This window comes from Schistocerca serialis, chromosome 1, assembly GCF_023864345.2.
Source record: "Schistocerca serialis cubense isolate TAMUIC-IGC-003099 chromosome 1, iqSchSeri2.2, whole genome shotgun sequence".
Classification (NCBI taxonomy): Eukaryota; Metazoa; Arthropoda; class Insecta; order Orthoptera; family Acrididae; genus Schistocerca; species Schistocerca serialis.
The window spans coordinates 88,678,904-88,695,886 of record NC_064638.1 but is presented as its reverse complement, the minus strand read 5'-3'; the positions used below and the strand labels follow the sequence as shown (position 1 = coordinate 88,695,886).

General features: G+C 39.0%; 1 protein-coding gene across 3 annotated transcripts in view; it reads right to left on the bottom strand.

Annotated features, from left to right (window-relative positions):
- LOC126462365 (dynein light chain Tctex-type protein 2B-like) overlaps positions 1 to 16,983 on the bottom strand; it is a 107,904-nt gene that overhangs the window by 7,557 nt on the left and 83,364 nt on the right. Inside the window, exons 4-5 of one of the 3 annotated variants that reach the window (XM_050096068.1) lie at positions 7,557 to 7,627; positions 6,635 to 7,257 (exon numbers count right to left, since the gene is read on the bottom strand). In XM_050096068.1, the coding sequence (XP_049952025.1) occupies positions 7,580 to 7,627 (48 nt within the window). In that variant the 3' untranslated portion in view covers positions 6,635 to 7,257; positions 7,557 to 7,579. Of the gene's footprint in view, positions 1 to 6,634; positions 7,258 to 7,331; positions 7,628 to 16,983 lie in introns of those variants that run through there. The other 2 variants (XM_050096069.1, XM_050096067.1) reach the window with 2 other exon arrangements.

Sequence of the window (16,983 nt, the reverse complement as noted above, 5' to 3'; positions counted from 1 at the left end):
GATTGATTCAAAATTAGCAGATATAAGTCGAAAAGGACAGTGAAAAATTTGTCGAGTATTCTGAGAAGTGGTAGTACTCCAGAGTGCATACTTTCTGTCATGCAAACACTTTTTCATAGGGGAAGGTGTCATTGTGATGTCCATTCACAAAGCTTGTTAATGGGAGGTACTCATCATGAAATCCGTCTCTGTCAATGCCTCTGTCTGCCCTTCAGTGTAAAGAATCTCACATTCTTCGAAGAACAGTAATTGTTCAGAAATACTTCTCAGACAACAGGATGAGTCATGTATTCAATTACTGTCAATCGTCACACATTGGTTCCAGAACTTTTGTTCAACAAATGCAGCACATGTTCCTCCATCACAGGCGAGCCAAATGAAGGAGGCCTTCTACTGTTTACCTTTTGGAGTTCAAAAGAATCTGTAACAAAAGTCAGCCAAATGGCTTACCATAAAGCATTCTGCCACATGGGTATTTTTGAATGGAGAGGGTCTCGCCCTCACTGGTTACTTCCATTTGCTAAACTATAGTACAAAATCATACTTGCTGTATCACTTGTGAAGTGGCAGCCTCCAATTGCTAATAAGTGGTGGAAAAGAAATAATAAAGTTTTCTGAGTCACTCATATGTACAAACAGCACTTTAATAGTAAACACAAACGTAAAATACTCCCACTGAGTAGACAAGACACTGTGACACTTACCCAGAGTTGTGAACAATTTATTGTACTACAGTAGCAGAAGACAAACATGAATTAAATCAAATCCCCTGTAGACTAATGTGTACCTGAAATATTGTGAAAGAGAAAGACATCAGATCACACTGCTAACCCAGTGTCAATTCAACCACTGTGCACATAATGACAAACAGAAGTGATTCCCAGACATCAAAAAGTGTGCATTTTCAAATCCATATTAAATGGACTGCTTTTTATTTTTCTGACTTCTCAAAATAATTAACAATTTTTAACACCCTGTATAAGACAGAGACTTTTAAAAATTGCCAACATTATTGCTGGTGTTGAAAACCAGAGTTACAAGTTCAGTGTAGAAAAATATGTATTGATTAAGTGTTGACCTTAACCAATCAATATCCATGAAAGAATGTGAAGTGTCACAAGTTAATAGTGGCAATTTTCTTCTCGAAAAGTGGTCGCACTGCAACTCTCTTTCTACAGAAATAAATGGCACTCACTAGACCATGAACCATTGACCTTGCCACTGGTGAGGAAACTTGCGTGCTTCAGCAATACAGACAACCGTACCATAGGTGCAACCACAATGGAAGGGTATCTGTTGAAAGACCAAACAAACGTGTGGCTCTTGAAGAGGGCGGGCAGCAGATTTTTCAGCAGTTGCAGGGGCAACACTCTGAATGATTGACTGATCTGGCCTTGTAACATCAACTGAAACAGCCTTGCTGTGCTGGTACTATGAACAGTTGAATGCAAGGGGAAACTACAGCTGTAATTTTTCCCGAGGGCATATAGCTTTACTGTATGGCTAAATGAGGATGGCATCCTCTTGGGTAAAATATTCCAGAGGTAAAAAAAATGCCCCATTCAGACCTCCGGGCGGGGGTCTACTCAGGACGACATCGTTATCAGGAGAAACAAAGCTGGTGTTCTAACGGATTGGAGCATGGCCTGTCAGATCCCTTAGTCAGGCAGGTAGGTTAGAAAATTTAAAAAGGGAAATGAATAGGTTAAAGTTAAATATAGTGGGAATTAGTGAAATTTGGTGGGACGGGAACCCAACTTCTGGTCAGGTGAATACAGGGTCATAAATACAAAATCAGATAACAATAATGCAAGAGTAGGTTTAATAATGACTAAGGAAACAGGGACGCTGGTAAACTACTATGAGCAGCATCGTGAAAACATTATTGTAGCCAAGATAGATATGAAGCCCACACTCACCACAGCAGTACAACTTTATATGCCAACTAGCTCCACAGATGAGGAGGAGATTGACAAAATGTATGAAGAGGTAAAAGAAATTATCCAAATAGTTGTGGGATCTGATAATTTAATAGTCATGGGGGACTGGAATTCAATAGCAGGAACAGAAAGTGAAGGAAAAGTAGTAGGTGAGTATGGGCTGGGGGAAAGGAATGAAAGAGAAAACTGCCTGACAGAATTATGATCAGAGCAGAATTTAATTATAGCTGACACTTGGTTTACAAATCATGAGAGAAGGTTGTATATATGTGGAAGTGACCTGGAGACACTGGAAGGTTTCAGATTGATTATATAATGGTTAGACAGAGATTTAGGAACCAGATTTTTAACTTTAAGACATTTCCAGAGCAAATGTGGACTCTGATCACAATTTATTGGGGCAGATTAAAACTAAAGATACTGCAAAAAGACAGGAATTTAGGGAGATGGACCAGGATAGACTGAAAGAACCAGAGGTTGTGGAGGGTTTCAGAGGGAGCATTAGGGAATGATGACAAGAACAGGGGAAAGGAATACCTTAGAAGAAAAATGGGTAGCTTCGAGATTGAAGTAGAGAAGGCAGCAGATGATAAAGTACGTAAAAATACGAGGTCAAGTAGAAATCCTTGGGTAACACAAGAGACACTGAATTTAATTGATAAAGGAGAAAATATAAATGTGCAATAAATGAAGCAGGCCAAAGGGAATACAAACGTCTAAAAAATGAGATTGACAGGAAGTGCAAAATGGCTAAGCAGGAATGGCTAGAAGACAAATGTAAGGATACAGAAGCATATGTCACTAGGGGGTAAGATAAATACTCCCACAGGAAAATCAAAAAGACCTTTGGAGAAATAGGAACCATGAATATGAAGAGCTCAGATGGAAAATTAGTCCTAAGCAAAGAAGGGAAAGCAGTATGGTGGAAGGAGTATACAGAGGATCTGTATACAAGGGAGATGTACTTGAGGGCAATGGTATGGAAATGGAAGAGGACACAGGGGAAGATGAGAAGGGAGGTATGATATTGCATGAAGAATTTGATGAAGCACTGAAAGACTTAAGTCAAAACAAGGACCCAGAAGTAGACAACATTCCATTAGAGCTATTGAGTTGTGGGAGAGCCAATCATGACAAAACTCTTCCATCTGGCGAGCAATACGTATGAGACAGGCAAAATACCCTCTGACTTCAAGAAAAGTACAATAATACCAATTCCAAGGACAGCAGGTATTGACAGGTGTAAAAATTATCAAACAATCAGTTTAATAAGTCACAGCTGCAAAATACTAACATGAATCCTTTACACACGAATGGAAAAACTGGTAGAAGCTGACCTTGAGGAAGATCAGTCTGGATTCCAGAGGAACACGCGAGGCAATACTGATCCTATGACTTTTCATAGGAGATAGGTTAAGGAAAGGCAAATCTACATTTATAGCACTTGTAGACTTAGAGAAAACTATCAACAATGTTGCTTGGAATACACTCTTTCAAATTCTATAGGTGGCAGGGGTAAAATACAGGGAGCAAAAGGCTATTTACAAATTGTACAGAAACCAGATGGCAGTTATAAGAGTCAAGGGGAACAAAAGGGAAGCAGTGGTCGAGAAGGGAGCGAGACAGGGTTGAACCTTATTCCCGATGTTATTCAGTCTGTTTATTAAGCAAGCAGTAAAGGAAACAAAAGAAAAATTTGGAGTAGGAATTAAAGTTCAGGGAGAAGGAATAAAAACTTCAAGGTTTGCTGCTGACATTGTAATTCTGTCTGAGACAGCAAAGGACTTGGAAGAGCAATTGAACAGAATGGACACTACATTAAAGGAGGATATAAGACGAACATCAACAAAAGCAAAATGAGACATTTACAGAAGTAAATGAGTTTTGCTATTTGGGAAGCAAAATAACTGATGATAGTTGAAGTAGGGAGGATGTAAAATGTAGACCGGCAATGGCAAGAAAAGCGTTTCTGAAGAAGAGAAATTTGTTAACATCTAGTATAGATTTAAGTCCATTCTGAAAATATTTGTATGGAGTGTGGTCTTGTATGGAAGTGAAACATGAATGATATACAGTTTACACAAAAAGAGAATAGATGCTTTTGAAACATGGTGCCACAGAAGATTGCTGAAGATTATATAGGTAGATCATGTAACTAATGAGAAGGTAGGGAATAGAATTGGGGAGAAGAGAAATTTGTGGTAAAACTTGTTTAAAAGAAGGGAATGGTTGATAGGACACATTCTGAGGCATCAAGGGATCCCCAATTTAGTGCTGGAGGGAATCAGGGGGGATAAAAATAGTAGAAGGAAAACCAAGAGAAAAATAAAGTAAGCAGATTCAGAGGGATGTAGGTTGCAGTAGTTACTCAGAGATGAAGAGGCTAGCACGGGATAGAGTAGCATGGACAGCTGCATCAAACCTGTCTTTGGACTGAAGAAAGCAACAACAACAACAATAACAACACTAGACTGTAGTACACAATGCTAATGTGAAACCCAACTTGCACTTTTTTCAGGTGACTGGCTGACTGCCACAGACCAAGATAGGTAGATGCATTACTTCTTAGTTTTCGAAAAGCATTTGATTCCATACTAAACTAGTTATCACAGTACTGTCATATGGTGTATCAACCAATATTTGTAACCGAACTGAGGATTTTTTGGATGAAAAAGAATCAAGTGATGTAGAAGTAACTTCAAGTATACCCCAAGAAAGTGTGTTGGAACCTTGCTGTTCATGTTGTATACAGAGTCCGCCACAAAAATGTGTGCACACTTTAAGGAACAAAAAGTATTACATATGTGTTTATTTTACATTTAATAACCTTCAGTTTAGCACCTGATTTCTTTAAATGTTCAAAATGTTCACTGTTGGCAGCTATACACATAACAGAACAACGAGCGGTAACAGCAACAATGTCAGTCAATGTTACAGTGGAGATCACTGCACACGTCACTATAATGTACTGGGCGAAGTTCATCCAGCGTGCGTGGCTTACATTGACAGATGTTATCTTTCACAGTTTCCCACAAGTAAAAGTCCATAGATGTTAGATCTGGCGACCATGGAGGAAACTCAACTGGCCCTCTTCATCCAACCCAATGCCCCAGAAAATTGTCATCCAGGAAGGCTCGTATGGCTAGCTGGTAGTGTGGTGGCACCTCATCCTGTTGGTGGAAGACCTCTTCATCAGCTCCATAAAGCGCACGTATACCTGGCAAAATTGATGTGTATAACATTTCCAGTACACTTCTCCAGTGACAGTAGCATCAAAGAAAAGGGGTCCTACTAAGCCCCTAGATGATACTCCACATCACACATGAACCCCTGGTAGTTTGACCACTTCATCCATATAAACATGCAGGTTTTCCAGTGCCCAATACACACTGTTATGCCAATTCAAAGTTCCATAAGTTTAAATTGTGCCTCATCACTCCACACTACCTTCATCACAAATTGTTCCTCAGCAGTTACCATTTGCTGATACCATTCACAAAATTGCATTTGGCGATCAGGATTGTCATCATTAATTGCGTGCAATAATCGTGGACTGTAAACTTTCCACTTTGCAGCTTTCAGAATTCTTCGTACACTTTTACTGCTAACCCCCAACTTCATGTGCACATTGCATAGCAGACATCTGTGGAGAATAAATAAAAGTTTCCAACAAGAGAGCCAACAAAGCAAGATTTGTAGCTGTACGCTGTCTTCCTGATCTTCCTTTGTGTATATCACAAATCGTTCCATACAATTCAGACTTGTCAATGATGCGTTTAATTGTTAAGCGGGTTGGTGGTTCTGTTTCAAATTCCCACTTCCACTGATGTTGCACTGATTATTATTATCATCAAACATAAAGAACCACCTCACAATACTTTTTCACTGCTCGAATGTCAAGCGTGCTCCAGCCATCTTGTTTTCTCAATACTGAGATGAAAGTACTAACAACTGTTGAGCTAAAGACCATTCTATAACACACTCGTAACTCAAATCAAATGACAATACCAATATCTCAATAGAGCCTGACAAAGAGTGTATACATTTTTTCCGGTGAACTCATTAATATCTTGCAGCAATATTAATAGTAACCTCAAGCTTTCGCAGATGATACAGTTACCTGCAATGAAGTACTATCTGAAGAAAGCTGCACAAATATTCAGTCAGACCTCGGTAAGATTTCAAAGTGGTGTAAAGACTGACAATGTGCTTTAAATCAGTTAACTCATACAAATGGCTGGATGTGACACTTTGAGGGAATATGCAATGGAATTATCACATAAGCTCAGACTCGAGTAAAGCATGCGGCACACTTTAGTTTATTGGAAGAATACTAGGGATGTGCAATTAGTCCATAAAGGAGATTACTTACAAATCATTTGTGTAAGTCATCCTGGAATTTTGCTCAAGTATGTGGGACTTGTACTAAATAGAACTAATAGGGGATATTGAATTTATAGCCTATAGAGAAGGGCAGCACAAATGGTCAGAGGTTTGTCTGACCCACAGGAAAATGTTACAGAAATGTTGAAGAAACTGGGCTGCCAGGCACTTGAAGATAGATGCAAACTATCCCGAGAAATCCTGTTAATGAAGTTTCATGAACAAGCTTGAAATGATGACTCTAGGGATATGCTAAAATCCTCTACTTATCACTCCGGTAGGAAGATAATTACAGCGTACTCACAGAGGCATTTAAACAGTCATTATTGCTGTGCTCCATGTGTGAATGGAACGAGAAGAGGCCCTAATAACTGTTATAATGGGAAATGCTGTACTGTGTGCTTCACTGTGAATTGCAGAATATGGATGTAGATGTAGTAGTAGTTTCACAAAAAGACCCACCTAATTTCTTATCAGTGTAATTTATCTTTGGCTTCAATACATGTAAATGGGCTGTGAGCAATAACAACTACTAATCACAAACATTTACTTGGCCCCTCTACGATCAATGGAAGTCAGCTGATTTTGGGCTGCTCCCCAATGTTTACAGCTCTTGCCAACAAAAGCTATGTAACAGTATTGTGTGCTGTAATGATCAGTAACTATTGCGTGAATACTGTTGACTCATATGCGGTGTTTTGCCTGGTGATGGTCAATGTCGTAGTGCTCCTTCTAATGATTCACCATCAATTTTTATGAGACTTCTGTGACTCATTAACCAATTATACATTCTTTTCTTATATAAGCTGTAAGCTGGCTGCCATGGGAGGTTCTTTTACAAGCTGTACGCTGGATTCCTGGGAGAAGGATGTGGGGCTTGTCTGAGCTGCCAATGAACTACGAGCTGATCGGATCTTCCTCCCCCAGCATGCCTCTGTACAGGGTCCACGCAAAAATGTGAGATTAATATATGCAAATAATAAACACACATTTTGTATACAAATAGCAATATAATTTAGGTCAGCACATTAATTCATGATGCAGAACATCAGAACCAATTTTTATGAAATAAATCATGCCTACAAGTTTATTTCACACATTCAACTTCATCCTATGGATGTAACTGTGCAACACACCATAATATCATTACTTTTCAACATATAAACAGATCAAATAAATATTCAGCACAAAAGAAAATGAGTATAAACAATAGACTGTATGCACACAGCTTACCAAAGTTTTTGTGTAGTAAGTAATCAATAGAAATACACTGCAAATATTACTGCCATACAAACTATAGTGTCCTGAAAAATAAACAAAGAGAATTATTTCTTATGATACAACTGTCATACAACACACAAAAAGTTCAACAACTAAACATATATTTATGATTCTAACTGTATAGGTATTTATTTGTGTTAAATTTTGACCAAACAATTTTAATTGATTGTTGCTAACTGATATGCTTTCACTAAACAGATTAAAACTAATATACAGGGTGATTCACAAAGATATGCAAATATTTTAATATGTTATTCTACAAGTAAAACTAAAGAAAAAAGTTCATATAAACATAGGCCTGCAAATTTTTAGTTAGGGAGTTATGGCTAATAAGATTTTGCCTGAACTTTAGCAACTTCACTAATATGAAGCCATTGTGAAACTGCACAAGATTAAACTAAAGAACAATTTCCATTTATTTTGCTGTAAGTGGCCTGGTCAATCTAATAAAATATGTACCAGACATGTATCTGCAGTAGTTTTCCAGAAGATCCAGAGAAGCAAAGATTATTAGACATGTAAATTTGTTTACTTTCCATTAAGAATGTAGAAACATTTATGTCATTGTTGGCAACCGTTAGTGAGTTCTTTCAGTCGTTTCCTAACCTTGAAAAGAGTTAGTTTTCCATATTGTTCAGTGAAAAAACACAATAACAACAGCGTTTTTAAGTGAAACAACAAAGTAACTGTTGTGTATTGTTGTGGAACTATGGCCACAAAACAGTAGCCATTCTGCAACCAGTCTGTGGAAGTCAACAGCCATGAAGAGCTGATTGCAAGAATTTCTGAGGCCAAAACAATAATTTTCAATCTGACACAATTTTGAAAATAATGATGCAATCATTTCTTTGACAACATCACCTTTTTAGTGAGTTACAAGAAGAAACTTCTATCAGTTACTGGGGAGAAGAAATGGAGACATACCTGAGACACTAACACTGTTTTAAATTTGAGTTCTCTCTCTCTCTCTCTCTCTCTCTCTCTTTCTTTCTTTTTTTCAGTTATTGATCTACCTCTTACAATAAAAGTTTATTCACACTGACTGTATTTTTAATGACACATTAAAATTAAAACACATGTTGACTTCCTTATTGCAGTACAACATTTAACCTTAAGAATTAATGGCATTATGGTAATTTTAGTGTATTTAGTTTAATGTCAAGCTTTATCCAGTTAATGAAACAGAAAAATAACATCTAATCAAACCAAGCATGGTCATGAATATCAAGTCTGCCTGGTTCTGACTTTTCAGCTTAATTATCTACACTCATTTTAACATAATATGCATTAGCTGGGACAAATTATGTTAAATGCACACATTTTCATGTGTTTGCACTGATTGTCTCTCATTTTATGGCCATAGTTCCATAATGGTTCATTTATGATCTTTATTTTTTTTTGTCAGCACTGATCTCTCAAGTACAACGAATTAACCATTGCACTAAAGAAAAGGTTCGATATAGCCAAAGTAATTTCATTAATGCTGACCACTCCAAGCAGTTTCATGTAGAAAAAACAGATTATCCTCCTAACCCTGTACAGGAAAACAGACTCTCTAAGAATAAACAACATTTTATTCCATTTCATATTATCAAAAGTCTCCAAATCTATAGATGTCGGTTTCCTCATTTTTCCTCATTTTCCACTGCTAAACAAAGTGCTAAAAGAGCTCCTAAAACCAAACTAGCCCTCTTCTAGACTGCTTTCCAATTTTCCCAGCCATTGCTCAATAAAGTACACTTGCAAGAATTCTTGATGCATCTAATACAGGATTGATGTGTGGTTATTTTCAGGTTTATTTATTACCCATGGCTGTTTCTCTTTTGCGTTATTTAATTCTAGCATCTTTTCTGATGCATTTAGTACACCCCTTTAAGGCAATTCCATTGGTTTTTTATGTCAATAATCATTTACTCATAATGGATCGATGCATGGTGTACAGTAACACATAATAGAAAACAGCATTCACACTAGCTTTCAAGTAACAGCACTTTTTCCAGCACTAGTACACAAATTCACACCAACAACCACGCATACACAACCATCCCATAGCCATGCAAGACAAGTTAGGCTTGCCGTGGTCACAGGAGTATGCATTTGTATGTCTGTGTGTTGTGTGTGTGTGTGAATGTGTGCACACTCCCATGGCCATGCAAGACTAGTCTTGCCATGGCCACAGGAGTGTGCACATTGGTTCCTGTGTGTTTGCATGTGTAAATGTGTGTACTACTGCTGAAAAAGGAGCTGATGTGAAAGCTATTTTCTGTTATGCGTTACTGTGCTCCAATCATTGATCTGCTATAGGACAGTGATTCCCTCCTTTTCCTTATTTTACATATCCTCCATCCATGAATTTTTGCTACTTTCATAATTATTTTCTTACGTGGTTTTCCCAGGCAGTCTGAGTTTCATTGTTCCAATATTTCTGCTGCTTCAATGTCAGCACCTCAATAATTTTTTGCTGTCCTCTTCAATTCTTGGATCATTATTTTACCAAAACACACTCTGTCTGAGATATTTTCATATCATCCCCACACTTCCATGTACATTTCCGTTTCAAAGGTTTCTCAAAAGGTTTATTCACAACACTTAACTTGTGCCTGCCACAGAATTTTGTGGGAGTCATTTTAAAGCTATGGAATGTTTTGAATTGAAAAGCAGGGCAATTCTCCCACAACCATGTCATAAATTTTCCTAATCTTTGGCTACAGCATGACCCTAAGAATAAGTAAGATCAGAGCTCAATAATGAGTTCTATGGTTGCTTGTTTCTAAGCAAGTGACAGCACAATAGTCATTAAACATGGATGGTTGGATTAAGTCAATTGTTTGAGTACATCAAGACAATTAGTAATGATATTAAATAGTGAACTAATGATCGTAATCACAAATTAAATCAGGTGAAGAATGAAGTCAAAAAGAATTCAGAGAAGCAACAGAAAAATTACAAAAGGAACTCATCAGTGTTCACAGAAATAAACGATGAGTCACGTAACAAAGTTATGATGGAACAATTCAAGCTTAAATCAGAAGCTGAAGCATTAAAATTTAAGCAAGACGATGATCATGCACACAATAAAACCACACTCAATCAGGTAGAAGGTAAAATCAATTAACACAAAGCAGAGATCACAATAAAAAAGGCTGATTACTACTGTAACAGTCACTCATTAAAATGGTAGCTGGCATACAGGAACAACGCATGGAGGAGGCAGCTGAATTTGAAAACAAGCAGCAATCTGCTTTAGATGAACATATGGTAGAAGAAAAAATTCAATAATATGGTACAAGAGAAATGTCATAGTATGCTGTGTGCAATGCCAAACTTGACTGTTGATATCAGTATTGGTATATGCAAGTTTTCCGACTTCAAACCAACTAAGTAATTGCATCCTGTTACTTTCATGTGTCAATTCAAACATGGCATTCCAAGAAACAAAAACTAGATATCTGGGTGAGCAACGTGAAATACAGTGCACATGTATGGGGTAGCTGATAATAACAATAATTTCAGTGAATTTCGGGTCCCTTTTGAATAAGTTTTGGTCAGTCAAACAACAGTGGACAGCCGAGACTACATTACTGACACCACCACTATACAGTCAAAGTGACAGTAGTATTTGTGAGTTATTGTAGAGGTATTGGCACTGTAACGAACATATGAAAAAGCCTATCAAAGACAAAAACATCATAGTTTTCTCACACAGCAATTAACATTGTCTGTTCATGAGAGATTAGCCCACATGTGATACAAAGACAGTGACAACACACATTTTAGTGTAGAGCGAACTGAAATTCTCAGCACCATGAGAAGGTGGTGTGAGAGTAATCATTCCAGTGTAAGAAACAGAGGCAATGAAGCACCGACAAATGAAATCATAATGAATGGAACTTCAGGGCAGCAAATTGATGGAATTATGATAATGAACCAAGAAAGTATGACAACCGCAGGTAACAATAAGACACAATGGCAGGAGTATCATTGTGAATTCCAGATGAATGACAATCGCAAGACTTACGACACGAATGATGATCGCAAGACTTACAATCAACTGCCACAATGTAGAGGCAATTCTCATGGGGTTCCACATCAGGATTTACAAAATAATTGATTTTAGTTCTGGATGTGATCCATTCCAACACTGTATCTATGAACATGACATCACCTATAGCAATACAAACTACAATGCCAGAAAAAAAAATATTGGTACACTCTTTTAGAGGTTTCCAATTCAGTCAAGATTTATTGTTGCAACAATGTATATGGAGTACATAAAATGATTACGTTTACAGATCAATAGCAAAAATGGCTCTGTGGCACCAGTTACTGACCCATGCTAAAATGCTCATATTAGTATGACGCGTACCCTTTCCGGGCAGCAATGCAGGCGCTGACACTGGCATCCACCCAATCGTACAGATGGCAAATACACTTCTGGGATACCTTATACCATGCCTGCATGACATGTTTGTGTAGTTCTGTGCAAGTTGTTGGCTGATGAATTGGATGAGTCACTTCTTATCCCATCAAATACCACATGTGCTCAACTGGAGACATACCTGAAGATTGTGCTGGCCAAGGAAAGTTGCTGCATGTCCTGCAGAGCAACTGGAGTTTCACGACCAGAATGTGGGTGAGGACTAACCTGTTGGAACAACACATCACCTTTCTGTTGCAAGAATGGCAAAAGAATGGGTCTAACAACATTCTGCATATACTGTGCACTGACTAGAGTCCCCTCCAGAAACGAGTTGAAGCTTATTCCACCAATGTGTCTTGGGCAAATGCACTCGATGAGACAATGCTCACCAGCTCTGTGTCACACGCATAAACAACAACCACTTGCGTGCATGCAGAATCTGCTTTCATCGCTGAAGAATATGGCATGCCATTCCATCTTCCACACGATCCTCTGGTGGCAGCAGTTAAACTGTGCACATCAATGCTGTGGCGTGAGTGGATGATAGGGTAGAGGTGTTCGTGACCATAGTCCCACTACTAATAATCAATTTGGAACAGTTCATATTGACTTGTCTGAGCTCACAAGCCCTCTTATCTGTGCTGTGGTAACTGTACCATTTTCCACTGTTGCCCTTACAATGGTAGACATCTATCTGTGCTATGTGGACATCCAGAACCTCGTCCATGGGTCTAAGAATGTTCAAGTGACGACTGATACCAGCACTGTTGCACAACTGATGCAGCTTGTCCAACTTGTGTGGTCATTCTCTCAAAGACCAATCTGCCACTCAGAAGGCCACAATTTGACCACTTTCAAATTCACTCAGTTGGCTGCAGGAAGCATGAGCATGTCTCTGTGACATGGTTGCCTGCTTTCTACTCATTTGCACCATACTGAGCTTTCTGACTGTGAGCATTCCCTATTAGAAGTTAGACATAGATGGCATTCTGGTAGCTTTGCCACTATGCTAACTGTTGACGAAACACATTGAAACCATTATCAGTGCATCTACTATCCCCCCAGTGGCATATGCCGTCATCAGATCAAACTCGATATCGTCTTTCCAGGTGGACTAACTTCCTTTTTCTGGTAGCATATTACAAGCTATGCACATACGACAATGGAAGCAAGATTACAGAAGACTTATTAGGGAAAGATGAATGTACTAAGGATGCCGTTAAACTGACTGTTACAGGAGAAGAATGAGGAACTGCTGTTGATATCTTATTGGATTCTGACTCAGATGTAAGTGCAATAACAGATAAATTATTTCAAGAGCTCAATGACTGTGTAAAGATGCCTATTTTTTTGATAAATGAACTAAAAATTGTAACTGCAGCTGGGAATTGAAGCAAGGCAATTACAGGACAGTTTCCATTGAAATACTGAATTTTGGGTGAATATTTTGAGCAGCCGGTTCTCATTACTCTGTTTTTCAGCTTTGGAATCATATTCGATACAGACTGTATGACAGAAAGGTATTATTACTGATTAGATTTTGTAGAGGAGTGTGCTACATGAAAATCAGGAAGAAAAGATGAAAGCTTACTTCAAAGAAATTTTAGACAAAGACAGTGAAGGCCTGCTCGCTGAATCTTCATTTTATTAGCATGTAAGAAGACACAGGATGAGGGTGAATGACACTACTGCACAAATTCAAGCAGAATTACATCCTTTCATTACTCTGGGCTATGTCAGATATACATTTAGGTGGTATCTCTCTCAGCTCTTCTTCTGGATGCTTGGCAAGTTCTGTTAACTTATGTTAACACACCTTGCCAAGCATCCAGAAGAAGAGCTGACAGTGGTACTGCAGTACCACCTAGATGTATTTCTGTCCCAGCCCAGACTAATAAAAGGATGTGTTTGTGAATTACAAGAAAATCTTTATGAAGCATCTGCCACTGACCAAGGCATTCTGATAATGTCAGATATGGGAATTACCGAGAGATACGACAAAGTGTGAAGCAGTCCCATCCCTGCACTCATCAAGCAGAATGGAACTATCTGGATTGTATTAGATGCCAGAGCAACCAACAGCATCATTCTTCCACAAAGGAGACAATCTGGAACTTTACAGAAGCTATTACAGAAATTTAATTGTTTCAAGTTTTACCAAAGTTTAGGGACCACAAACAATTTCCAGCAATTTTTATCTCACCTGGAAAGTCAGAAATACACTGTGTTTCTGCACAAGGGTTAGGGCTACAAATTAAGGAAACCCCTTTCGTTTGAATGTATTATCTACCATCTTTACGAGAGCACTTGATAAGATATTTGGACCTGAACAACTTAAGTCCATTACTGCCTACATTTATAACATTAGCCAACTGTGAAGATGTAACTGGTATGAAATAAATGTTTGTTAATTGGAAAAAACTCAAATTAGCTCTCATTTCCAAGTTAAAGGAGGTGCATTTAATTACAGTTATATTTTAATGGCATTCATTGTTGATCCTTTCCTGTATAGGCTTCAAGATTCCACAGATGGTAGCCAGAGTGACAAAATTTCAGGCAACAAGAGCTGAGTGTATTTTGTTGCTATTTTTAGCCCAGGCAAATAGCAACAAGGGGAAGAGGTAGGGAGGAACTGAGCATGTTTCATTTAAGCAAAGTGTGTTCCGTTTGTGTGCAGGAATAATATGTTAGTGAAGTGTAGTTAGCGCATGTGGTCAATGAATTCCTGTGATTTAATATGTCTCACAAGTGCGTAAATAGTGCTGACAAGTTTTGCTACATTTGTGGACAGCCTTCACTGAAATCACAAAGGAGGCCAATAACACCATATATTAGGAAGGCATAAAGACTGTATTTTGGCTGTGGAATTAGGGTCCAGGACAAGCCCTGGGCTTCTCATGTATGTTGTATATCTTGCGTCTTCTTTTGTGGTTGATCATAAATGATCTTTAATAGTCTTTTTTATACCCACGATCTGGCGAAAACCATGAAACCAAATGAAAGATTGTTACTATTGTATGAAAATTCCAATAACACATGGTACTTCTAAGAATAAAGAGTCTTCCTTGACATATCCTAACATACCATCAGCCATGTGACCAGTGCTTCATGGAGACGGACTGACTGTTCCTGTCCCAACTGACTGTGATAATGATGAAGGCGGTAGTGAAACTATTGCTGCACCATCACCTTCAAAACTCAGTTCTTCAAAGGAGCCTGATTTTGTGGGTAACTATGAGTGTACAGAAATTCACAAAATAACACAGTGTAAATTTAATGACCTAACGAGACATTTGGAATTGCTAGAAAGCAAAGCTGAACCACTGGCATCAAGACAACAACAGTGGAATTGTCTTGATAAGACTGGTAAATGTGATTGCATTCCATAACTGCCATATGCCAGTCCTTCAATTTACCAAAACTGAAAAGAACTTGGTATTTTGTAGTGATGTACAAAATTGACTCCTCCAAAGTAAGTCTCAACTATGTGCTACAGCATAATAGCAACGTGTTATCACTGATTCCAATTGGGAATAGACCTTACATGAAAGAAGCATATGACAACATGAAACAATTGCTATTGCGACTGAAATATGACATGTTTAAGTGGCAGATTCCCGGCGATGTGAAAGTCATAAGCATATTACAATATCATGAGAAGCAAAGTTGCTACTTACCATATAGCGGAGATGCTAAATCACAGATAGGCACAGCAAAAAGTTTTTCACACAAAAAGCTTTCAGGCAATGGCCTTTGTCAACAATACACGTGCGCCACACACACACACACACACACACACACACACACACACACACACACACGATTGCAGTCCTAGGCAACTGAAACCACACTGCGAGCAGCCGTACCAGTGCATGACGGGAGTAGCGACTGGGTGGGGAAAAGGAGGCTGGGGCAAGGAGGGGAAGGGATAGTATGGTGGTAATGGCCGACAGTAAAGTGCTCCAGGTTGGGCACTGGGCATGGGAGAGGTGGGGAGGGAGGGAGGGAGGAAGTAGCGGAAAAGGTGAGACATAAAGAGAAATAGAGAAAAATAAATAAAAAAATAAAAAAAGACTGGGTGTGGTGGTGGAATGAGGCATGTGTAGTGCTGGAATGGGAGCAGGGAAGGGGCTGGATGGGTGAGGACAGTGACTAACGAAGGTTGAGGCCAGGAGGGTTACGGGAACGTAGGATGTATTGCAGGGAAAGTTCCACTTGCGCAATACAGAAAAGCTGGTGTTGGTGGGAAGGATCCATATGGCACAGGCTGTGAAGCAGTCATCGAAATGAAGGATATCATGTTTGGCAGCATGTTCAGCTACAGGGTAGTCCACTTGTTTCTTGGCCACAATTTGTCGGTGTCCATTTATGTGGACAGACAGCTTGTTGGTTGTCATGCCTACATAGAATGCAGCATAGTGGTTGCAGCTTAGCGTGTAGACCAGAGGACTGGTTTCACAGATAGCCCTGCTTTTGATGGGATAGGTGGTGTTAGGGACTGGCCTGGATTAGATGGTGGTGGGAGGATGTATGGGACAGGTCTTGCAATTAGGCCTATTACAGGGGTATGAGCCATGAGGTAAGGGGTTGGGAGGAGGGGTTGTGTAAGGATGGATGAGTATATAGTGTAGGTTAGTGGATGGTGGAATACCACTGTGGGAGGGGTCGGAAGGATAGTGGGCAGGACATTTCTCATTTCAGGGCACAATGAGAGCTAATCGAAACCCTAGTGGAGAATGTAATTCAGTTGCTCCAGTCCTGGATGGTACTGAATTGCAAGGGGGATGCTCCTCTGTGGTCCGACGGTAGGGCTTTGGGAGGCGGTGTGAGAATGGAAAGATAAGGCACAAGAGATTTGTTTTTGTACAATGTTGGGAGGATAATTATCGTCAGTGAAGGCTTCAGTGAAACCCTTGGTATATTTCGAGAGGGACTGCTCGTCACTGCAGATGCGATGAC